Genomic DNA, 11,298 nt, shown 5'->3' with positions numbered 1-11,298 from the left:
AGGCTAGCCTATTTTTTTGTCCAATAACTGCAATTTCTGCTTTAGTGCTCTAGCAAGCATGCACGTCAACAATAGCCTAATCTAGTAAAAGACAACCTGGGATTGTTGAATATTGAAATAAATCAATTCAGTGATTTTACAGCGAAATTATTGTCATGTTTTCTGCCTTACTCTAGATGGCGAAAAAAACAAACACGCCAGAGCACATCTATCCATGTGTGTAGCAGTGATTGTAGGCTACTCTGCTCTGTAGGCTACCGCGCACTGCACGGCATATTGTATACGTCCGAGGTCAACTAAAGGTACAATGTTGACATACATACATTACATGGCTGATACTTCTGTTAAAATAAGCTACAAAACTCATCGTGAGGGGAAGTGACGTTGAGTTACTAGCGACATAGGCTGCATACCATTCGGGACAACCTCTGAGTTTGCGCAACAGAATGTACATCGATGCGCATGGATGCGATAGGATTCAAGATTAGTAGTCAAAAGGACAGTCCGCGTTGACAGTTAACCACGGATGAAACAGTGGGTCGCATGATTTTTCTACACCGTGGGCGGCAAGAGTTTATGATCTTCGGATAGGAAGAGATACTTAGCAGCCTTTTTAGAATTCAGTAAGCGGGGTTTCTGGTGAAAAACAGAGCTTTTCTTCTTCCCATCACTGGAATTCATAGAAGATTCGAAGAGGACTCTGAACAAAGGACCTTTCTGGAGTCCTTCGTTGTTGTAAGGTAATTATATCTAACTGTGAACTGATCTCAACAAGTCTTGAACTACTAGTGTGTAAGTGGGTTAACATTGTTATGATACATATCTGCAATCAACCCTTGTCAGCTTTCTCCTATCATCACCGATTCAGATGCTGGGGGTTTGAAAGAAAGTGTTATGTTCTGCATGCATTCCACGATTCTACTACATTTTTCAGTGTTGCATTTTTCCTCCTCATCACACTGAAGTCCGATCAAAACAGGGGAGAACAAAGCACGCAGTTGACACGTTAGCAATAGCTTAAGATTGACATTTTCTACGTTGCTTCCTCCGTGTGCTACTTTTCAAGGTGATGAGACCGTATACGCAGTAGTCTCTGGCTATGCTTACAATAGGAAAACTTTGAGTCGTCTCATTTACGTCTTCTGTTTTCGTAATTATCACCGGTTGTTAAAAACCGGTTGACCAACAGAAAACCAGCCATGGTGCGCGCACCTTTCTAGAAACTGCTGCAGGTAACCTTGGTGGCTTTCTACTCCGGCTATCTTGACAGCTTTGTGACACAAAAACTCTATCAATCAGTGATGAAGCAGTTTAAGGCTCTGTGATAAGAGTTTGGTAAAGGTTAGCCTATCTGTCTTCTGTGTCTTGAACGTTAAAGTTTATTACAGGTCAGGGAAACAATGACTTAGGCTACTCTGTTAATCTAACTTAGGCTACCTGTCAACATTTTGGCCCGCCCTCTGGACCTGTCACTTTCTCGAACGTTCTTATCCACTCAACAGTGGCACATTTAGGCTACTTTAGTTTATCGATTTCTCCTCAAATAGCCTAATGACTAGCATCAGGCTGTAACAGGGGGAATGTAGACTTTAGCTGGTGAAACATGGGGCAAGTTTTTGATCAATGTTGCTGTGTAATGTTCCTCATTATTGTGGTTCTGGCATGTTCCCATTGGATTCGGAGGTAGTGTTTTCAATACATTCTCTGTATCTTCAATACAGTCTTTTGTGCCAAATGTCTGTGGGCACAGTGCTCTAAAACTCCAAAAACGCATGTTGATGTGAAATTGGTAGCCTACGTTATGCACATTTCAGGCAGAAACATTAAATGTTAAGTCTGATTTAGACCTTGCTTCACCAGTGTTCAGACTTCATAGTACTTTTTAAGCAAGCCACCTGCAGTGACGTTGGCCACATTCAGGAGACATCATGGATGTACAGTACGTGACAAAAAGAGGAGGTGCTGGAGGTGCTGATTACTGCCAGAGTGCCAAAGGTCAACCCTCTTTGGGCAAGGGCAGAAGCTTCCTTTGTGCCACTGTAGGTGTACACATTCCAAGTGCCATAGACTTTTTTCAGATGTCAACCAGTTTTAATGAAAGTGAAAGTGGTTACATGAGGATTTTCTTGTGTGGGAGGTAAGCTGTTGAGATTTATAATTGTATAATAGATTCAGAATACAAAGACTAGAAATAGCCTGAAGTCCCGCAGTGAACGCTGTCTGTCCTTGGAGTTTTTGAATTACCAAATCAAAGTGGCAGCCGTGGCCTACTGGTTAGCGCTTCGGACTTGTAACCGAAGGGTTGCCGGTTCGAACCCCGACCAGTAGAAAGCGGCTGAAGTGCCCTTGAGCAAGGCACCTAACCCCTCACTGCTCCCCGAGCGCCGCTGTTGTTGCAGGCAGCTCACTGCGCCGGGATTAGTGTGTGCTTCACCTCACTGTGTTCACTGTGTGCTGAGTGTGTTTCACTAATTCACGGATTGGGATAAATGCAGAGACCAAATTTCCCTCACGGGATCAAAAGAGTATATATACTTATACTTATACTTACTTAAGTCATTTTGGATCCCTTTAGGTCTATTTGTGTGTGCAGGCTCACTGTTGGGCCACATTAAAATCCTGATTGTTAAAGCAACACCAGAGAACTTTCCCTCTGTCGCACGCATGCTATTTGTTTATCCAGCACCGGCTTTGCAAATAACGATGTCCATAGACAAGGTAGAATATGTTGCACGATTTATGAAAGTACGATGTATTGCGACATCAGATGCAAGTCAAATTTGTAGTTTCTTATGTCTCATTCCATCGAACTACATATCCACTACCCGATCTGGCAAACTTACATAGTGCGGTTATAGCCGATAGAGGGCTGTGAAGCGAATGCAGAAGTGCCATTCACCCTGTTACAAGTTGATGAACCACTGAAACAATTTTGGAAACATTATTTTAAGGTACAAAAAACTCTTTGGTGTTGCTTTAACGTTCGTCTTCTGATTGACCCACATAGTGTTAAGTATTCTCTCTCAAACTAAATGGTCAAAGGAAGAAAAGCAACAAGGGCATACAGTTTTGAAGGGAACAAATAGGCCAACAAAGTACGGCCACATCGGTCTTCTTCAGGGCACAAAACAGGGATTTACCTCTGCTCTGCTGTTCAATTGAATAAGGATGGCAGTGTTCGGTGAATCTTAGTACTTAATATAAGTGGGTCATGGGTACCATATATTTAGGCTATTAGATACATGTGCAGATGCACAGACACAGCAGTGCAAGCTTTATATGTTTTACTCCATCACTTGCTTTACTCAATTAGTTGCCTAGCAACCAGCAGGAATACATTCTCTTCTCCGGAAGTCAAGTTGACCTTGAATACGGCTTATGCGGTATAGGCTATAACAGCTGCATGTATATCTCGGTGGTACTGTTTCGACACTGTTTTACATCCAATACAAGTTGTGCATGTATGCAACCATAAAGCACGCAATAGCAAAGGATTAAATTACTCATTTTTTCTCCTGTGCTTTGTAATAATAGCTTTCAGTTACATTGATTGCATTGCTTTCTGTGTTGTTGGTGGTGTGATGTATTCTGGGTAATTAACTCCTGGTCCAGTGGTGTGACACATTGTTGTCAGCCTTTTAAAGAAACTGTTTTTGAGTTGGTCAGTCAGCACCCCCAGAGTCTCAAAACCATCCTTGTCTCATGACATTTTTATGAACGTCTTTGTGTTTCTTGCCTCTTGGCCATAAGCAGTGGACTTCTGCAAATGAGCTGAACAAAGCTGTCTAGTGAAGTGAAATGCTCACTAACTCCCACAGGCATATTTGCAATGGGTAGTGTCATGAAATGTGCACTCAGGGACTTAAGACTCATTGAAGAAAACTGACCAGGCCCTCTTGAATTGTTACAGAGCTTTCAATCACATAGCGCTTCACTGTTTGTCCTCCAGTATGCTTTGCCAAAACTGTGTGCGTGTGTGTTAGTAGGTCCAGGGAGCACTGACCTGGATAGCAATGCTTGTCTGTTATGGAATGAGGGACTCTCACAAAGCCAAGTCCCCAGCTAATCCTTATTAAACTGGGCTGGCTTTTAAATGGTGGTGGGATTCAGGGATGTCCATACTCTCAGTTTATGATGGAGTTTGACCTTTGCTCCAGCGATCTGTCTGATCTATCGACCCCCAGATGCGCTCCTCACTTGTTAATTCGCTCAGTGAACAGATGGAGGTTTTGAATAACATTTGTACCACTCCCTCCTTCCCTCCATCCACCCACACAGAACTGTCACATTAGTACATCTTCAGTTACTGTATATGGTATTTATTAATATGACAGATTATTCTATTTGAAATTATAAATTGGGAAGACGCTATAATTCTAGCAAACAGCTGATCTTGGAGAACTGATTGACTGACAAGTTATGTCTAGTTTACTAGTCTGAAGCATCAAACAGCTGTGAAAAGTTGACTAATGCCATTACCCACAGCAAAAAAAAAAAAATTGGCCAGGCCATTATATTACCCTGGAAATCCAGAGTTCTCGCGAGAGCACAAGAATTGTCTCTGCGAGACACTCTGGCAAAGAGCAATGATGCACGTTACTTTTACCCCAACATTCCGGGAAACCAGCTAAACTGATGAAGACAGCGCTGCAACGTTGGAGGACAGTACACATTGGTCGTAGTGTTATCCGATTGCGTCGAAGTCCGAAATAATTCAGAGTAAACATGGTCTAGTGTTATCCAATTGCGTGCAGTGAGATTTTTAAATGCATGCTTGTTGCCGCCCCTCGAGTTGGGCCATTACATTGTTCTCTGCCAGACCCTTAATCTTTCTAGATTATCAGGGTCTGGATTTTCCAGGCTACCATTATATAGAAATTAATTTTATTTGTATTTAGGCTATTTTGAGTATCGGTTTTATTATACCATTACCTGAAAAACATTTTAACACTGCAATGCTTTCTTAGACATTACTCTCACAATTAGGACAGAACAGGAAAGACATTATAAATGTTTGAATTTGAAATATGTAAATCAAACACACTGAAAACAGATGTTGCTTCTCTGTCATTTTGACACAATTTTCCCTTTTCATTAACATTAACAGAGTATTTACCCTGCATTGTCTCTGCTGAGTCTGTACACAGCCAAATTAAATACCCCTAGACACATTCACACACACACAAAGTTAATCAATACTGTATACTCAATAAAGCGGCTTCATTTTAGAAATATTCTGTGTGGACCAATGTTGGACTGTCACTATTTTAGAGCAAAATTTACATAGTCAATTTATAAACTTAATATGCATGCTGAGATGATCTATGTTGGCAAGAACAATTAAAATATGTTTATTACTTCAAACATGGGACTCAATTGACACATTGTGTCGCTGTGACTTACAGTAAAAATCAGAGGCTGCCTTTCTGTGAAATATGTTTTCAATTTCATTTTCACATCATTTCTATTTCTTGAGTTCAGCAACCACATTGACCTCAAGTTAAACTGCGAAGTGTGAGTTTTTTTTTTTTTATTGTTTTACAGCTTTAGAAGAATTGGAATCTTCTAGAGAAAACAAACCATAGAGTGTGGCCTGGCCTCTCATTCATCCAAGCCAGTTCTGACCTGAGAAGCTCCTGTCACTCATACCCCTTTTCCACTGGTGTTGGTTCGGAGTTCACAGTGCCAGATGTTGAACCAGTTATTTGGTTTTCCACACAAATAAACCTGGCTCTGAGTCAGGAAAACAGGTTCTAGCTCAGCACCAACTTTGCGCTGGTCTAGAAATAAGAACTGGTTACGTCAAGTGCTGGGGGTGGGATTATCGTGATGTGCCTAAAAGAAAAACGTTGTGCCATCATTTTTAAAAATACAGATAACTGTGTCTTCCTGACTCTGAGGAAGACACAGTTATGTCGAAACGTTAGTCTGTTTGCACCAAAATAAAAGACTGCAAGTGATCAGTTGCTCCAGCTCCCTTTCTTCAATTTAAAACTGTGTCCTTGCTTTGTGGTCCTTTACAGACATGCAGAATAAATTGGATGGAGCTGTACAGACAAAACCAGTTTTTGAGAAGCTACAGCATTCGAGATGTCTATAGCTGATTACGACAAGAGTGTATAGGAGCCAATAAGCAAAATTTAAAAAAGATAACAGGAACCAAAAAAAGGAGCTATGTAGTCCTCCACTGGTGTTGATGGTGGCTGCTTACTCACAACTCTGGCTCTAAGTCCATGAAAAAGCAAGCTGTTTTTTTTCGAAACTGGGCATGTAAAACCAACACCAAACTGGCACAAGTGCTGACTCTGAACCAGCACCATAACTGCATTAGTGGAAAAGGGATACCAGAGATGAGGAGGACCAGGAATACAGGTTGATGGACTCTCTGTGATTCTTAGAGTGCCTGCTTATCTGTTGTAAACAGTCCACCTCAATAGAACGTGTGATGAGTAACCACCAGTGATTCAAGGAGTCAAGGAGGAAACTGTGGTTGTTCCTATGCTTTATCATCTCTCCTCTAGAGCCCCCCCCTCTCTCCCACTGGCTGCTCCTCGCTTCATATTCGTCTCATTTCCCCTCGTATATCGTGAGCTGACAGTGAGCAGTTAGGACAGCTGTGCAAAAGGAGCAAGCAAGCGCAAGACTGTCGGGCAACCCCTTCACCACTCCGCTCTCACATCTGCTGATTGCGCAGGCAGCCAGAGCTGTCACTTTTCTGAAAGAAAAACAAAGAGAAAGGGGGAAAGGCAACGACTGAGATGGAGAGAGAGATAAAGACAGAGGACGACAATCGAAAGAAAAAATGATGAGTGACGAGAGATGCTGAGCTAATGAGAGCGAATGAGAGACTGAGATAAGAATTCTAATGCGATTGAAGGGTAGGAGAGAACAGTGAGGGTCAGGTATGTGTAGAATGCAAAATGAACCACTGCGTCTGTGACAGATGATGACACCCAGCCCCAGATACCACTGGGAAATCTCACCAGAAGACATGGTTTCCTCCAGTCCCTGTCCTCTCAGGTTAACCAGTGGTGTTGGTTTCAGTGGCGTTTCCAGAGTGGTGAGATACCATGGCATCTCATGATGCCTGCCAAGGGGTGGTATGAGGGCCATCCAAATATCCCTCTTAAAGGCCAGTGCCAATATAAATAGCAAACAAACATGATACGACCAGCCTCTGATTCAAACTAGTCACTCAGCGTGGTGTTATTTTTACCCTTTTTTTGTTTGTTTGGCTGTTTCATTGGTTACAGCACAGAAGAGTGTTATCGGTTTTTATGGTTAGGGACTGTCTGCTGGCCAGAAGCTTCATTCAGACAGGAAGAATAGACTAGATGTGATGTAACAACACCAGTCAAAATAACAACAAGCGACATGAAATGTTGTGTAACAAAGTTAAACTAAAGAAGTGATGGGTGACAATGAGTAAATTGTCAGAGGACAAACATTTCTGGTGCATTACATGAAAGCCTTCGCTAATGGATACAGTTATTGAGACCCAACTGAGGAAAATAAACTCACTTGGCACAAAGAAAATATGAAAACAATTTCTTCCGTTTATGATGTTTTCTAAACAAAGTTCGGGAGGAGCCCTTAGGGATGATTGACAGCAATTAACTCACCTGTCTTCCGCCGCCAGGGTATTTAAGCCGGCCTCCTTATCCATACGTCACACGCCGCGGCGCTCGCAAATTATCCCTCCTCCTCCCCTTTACTCCTCCATTTCACTGATAGCCCAGTTACGCATCCTCTTTACATTGGGGGGTGCAAGCGGCCATCGCTCTATCGCGATCTCCACTTCAGGCATTCCATGACCACGGCCAGCTACCATGCCAAACACGCGCTTAGCTTATTCACTCAGTATAGCAATCATGCCGACGGGCGAACTAGTGAAATGCTTGTTACATCTAATGTACTGTATATTAAGGATAACATTACTAGATATCTGCTCTTATCTGGTATTTATTTGTCAACAGAGAGAGAACTCAAAAGAGAGTTTGTGTGGAAAAGATTTGCCTGGAGGATAAAGTCCTCATGATGAATAACAGTACTTGTACTGTATCTTTTCATTGATGAGTGAGACACTTTTTGTGGTTGATCATCAGATGATCTGTTTCTAAGGCATCAGTAGATCGACTGAGGAATAAGCTGAGGATTTGTGAGTCATCTGATGATGACTATGGCTATATGAAAGGACTCTTCATCTGCTCCTTTTAAGGCTCGATTTGGAAATATTACTCTATTACAGACCCAAGTCACAAGGCCAAAGCAGGAAATTAATCTCTCTCTCTCTCTTTCCCTCTCTCTCGCTTTCCCTCTCTCTCTCTCTCTCTCCCTCTCTCTTTCCCTCTCTCTCTCACACTCATTCCCTTGCTCTGTTATTGGCTTTGCCAACTTCTACACATTCTTTCACTCGTCAAGTTCTTTATTAGTTACTGAAGTTACTTGTCAAGTTCTTTATTAGAAGGCTCCCTCCCCATCCACTCTTTTCCTCCTCTTTTTATCATTCATTGTGCTCTTTCTCCATCCCTCTTTCTTTCTGTCCTTCTTTCTTCTCCTTTCCCTCCATCACCGTTTCCCAAAGTCAAGGAAGCATACTCAATGGCTGCCTTTTCAACGATGCCACGTCATCGAACTCCACCGGAGTACTGTTCCAATGTCAAGCATCCATGAAGTCTACCCTTCATTTTACCAAATTTTCCTCAGCGTGTTCGGAACACCCACAATCCTGTGTGCACATTTATGGAGGATATGAAACAAGTCCTAAACAACCGCCACACGTCCTGCCATGTTTTGGGGGATTGTGTTGTTACGGCCAGGAAATGAAAGACAGTAGCCTTAGCGCTAAGCTCTGGTGGCGTGTGGATCCTGCTCCCCAGCACAGCGGGAAGATTTACTGTCCCGGACGCTCTGAGCTGCAGGGCCTTTTCGCATCTCAGAGCGCAGTTAAACAGCTGCCAACGCGACTTGTATGGACACATCGCTGAGCCCAAAAGAAGTGATCAAATGACACTTACGCAGGAAAGATAAAGACAGTTCAGTTTCATTGCAAAGTACACCACCTCCATTCTTTGGGTGAGGTTAGAGTGTTCTGAGGAGCTCCTGCTCTCCTTTTCTTTCTGTCGTTTTCTCTCTCTCTGTCTTACTTTCTGAGAAATGGTTGTTGAAAATCAAGGTGAGTTCAGAAGGTGACTGAGAGACAAAGGGGCTATGTGGTGACAGGAAGCTGATAGGGTTTGACTTTGCAGCTTCTCGCTGTGCTTCCTGTCCTCAAAGCATTCTTCTGTGACCCTTCGATTGTGTGTGACTTACAGTTGGGGGTTTCCTTGAACTTGATACAGGTACTCAGACAAACAAATGTGTGCACGTTGCAGATAAGGGCACAAGGGATCCTTTGTGTAGCTACTAACCCTGAAAGTTACTTAAGGCTATATGTGAATGTGGCCAAAGATCAATATTGATGATTTTGTGATGCACACTCCTACACATATAAACACACAGTACATACACTCATATGCTAACACTGTATACACACCATGAACACACAGGACAGAGTAAGAGGGGGTGGAGACCAAGAGACATATGAGAGAGAAAGAGAAATATAGATAGAGTGAGCATCATGTGATAAAAGTGATAAAGGTGGAAATGCAGAACAGCTGTTGTGGATATCCTGCTTAATCTGTTATTAACCTCCTTACATACCCTGAACCTAATCTTTTGCTTTTTGATTTAATTAATTTACACCACACTGTTGCCACTCTATCACCTAGGTAATCTTTTAAAGGTGTCTACAAAGCTGGCAAACTGAAGTGGCCCCCTTCTCTCTCGCCATGCTTTTATGGTGCATAGATATGATAGGATCGATTGTAAATGGAACTGGGTTAGTCAAATCCAGGGCAGGACTTCAATTATGATACACAGAGTAAAGACTTCTCCACAGTCTGATTTAACAGTTCCTGGTTTGGGTAGGACTTAGCCAAAGTATTTGCTTGCAGCAAACGGTTATCAGTTGTATCATTATTATCTATGACAAAATCTGTGGTGATAAAATAGTAAAGATTTCATTGGTGAGCCTGAGATCCTATTATTTGTGTCTGTGTGGTGTATGTGTATTTAAATTCAAATTTTGTCCCACACAGGTTGAGGACTCTACATAAAATGTCACCCCTGCTTTTTGATGCTTGTTGATCGATAACTGCCGGGAGCCACAGCTTGTTGTTTCTAACCTTCTCAGATGTCCTCCTGGAAAAGGAGGGAATGAACGTTGAGTCAGCATTGGCCCGCAGCACTCCAGTGAACCAACACCTTGTTTTACCTTGACACATTCCCTCACTCCCTGACTCACTCACTCACTCACTCACCTCACACCTCCTTACTCGCCTTCTCCCATTTGCAAGTGGAGTTCTCAGAGAGAGAGAGAGAGAGAGAGAGAGAGAGAGAGAGAGAGAGAGAGAGAGAGAAAGAGAAAGACAGAGAAAGACAGACAGACAGACAGACAGGACTGAGTTTATTTTTGAAACCCAACACTTTCGCACACCCCATTATTATGTAACACTAGAGTAAGCTATGTGACCTCTCGCTTTTTTTTAAATTCTCTCTCTCATTTACTCGCTCTCTCTCTCTAACCTTCTCTCTATTTTTTGCTTCCTATTAACATTCTTTTATTTCTCTTTCATTCTATTCCCTCCCTACCTTCTCTCCCTCTCTCTTTTTCTCTCTCTCTCTCTCTCTCTCTCTCTCTCTCTCTCTCTCTCTCTCTCTCTCTCTCTCTCTGGCAACGCTCAACAATGTAATCTACAGCACAGAAATAGAAGCCCTTCAGAGAGATGGAGAGAAAGACAGCGAGAGAGACGGGAGGGTGGAAGAGAGAGAGAGAAAGATGGAGGGAGAGAAAGAGAAAAAGAGAGAGAGAGAGAGAGAGAGAGAGAGATTGAAGCCGTGCCACCATGAGACGCACCGCGGCCTCCGGCACGCCTTCGCTCGCCCGTTTATTACACCTCCCCCCGTGTTTTCCTCTCCTCTTTTCATCTCTCTCGTCCCACATCGGAATTCGCCACTTTGTGTTGTTAGATTAGATTAGGTACTTTTTCTGGTTCTGGTTCAGGTTCTTCATCTGCTGGTCTGTCTGTGTGTGGTCAGGCTAAGCGGGTGCTAAGTGGCGAGGAGGGGACTGGGGTCACCAGTGAAGCGCCATGGTGGAGTTCTACCAGGTCCTGGGCGTCCCCAAGAACGCATCTCAGGACGAGATCAAGAAAGCGTAAGTGGCTGTCGCGTGTGTGTGTGTGTGTGTGTGTGTGT

The 11,298-nt window shown here is 42.9% G+C and overlaps 1 protein-coding gene across 2 annotated transcripts in view; it reads left to right on the top strand.

The window, feature by feature from the left end:
- Nucleotides 1-246: 246 nt before the first annotated feature.
- dnajb6b (DnaJ heat shock protein family (Hsp40) member B6b) overlaps nt 247-11,298 on the top strand; it is a 56,847-nt gene continuing 45,795 nt past the window's right edge. The window contains exons 1-2 of one of the 2 annotated variants that reach the window (XM_048266410.1): nt 247-740; nt 11,140-11,257. In XM_048266410.1, the coding sequence (XP_048122367.1) occupies nt 11,193-11,257 (65 nt within the window). In that variant the 5' untranslated portion in view covers nt 247-740; nt 11,140-11,192. The remainder of the gene's footprint in view (nt 741-11,139; nt 11,258-11,298) is intronic. The other variant, XM_048266411.1, reaches the window with a different exon arrangement.

This window comes from Alosa alosa, chromosome 16, assembly GCF_017589495.1.
Source record: "Alosa alosa isolate M-15738 ecotype Scorff River chromosome 16, AALO_Geno_1.1, whole genome shotgun sequence".
Taxonomy (NCBI): Eukaryota; Metazoa; Chordata; class Actinopteri; order Clupeiformes; family Clupeidae; genus Alosa; species Alosa alosa.
This window is presented reverse-complemented; position numbering and strand designations above follow the sequence as displayed.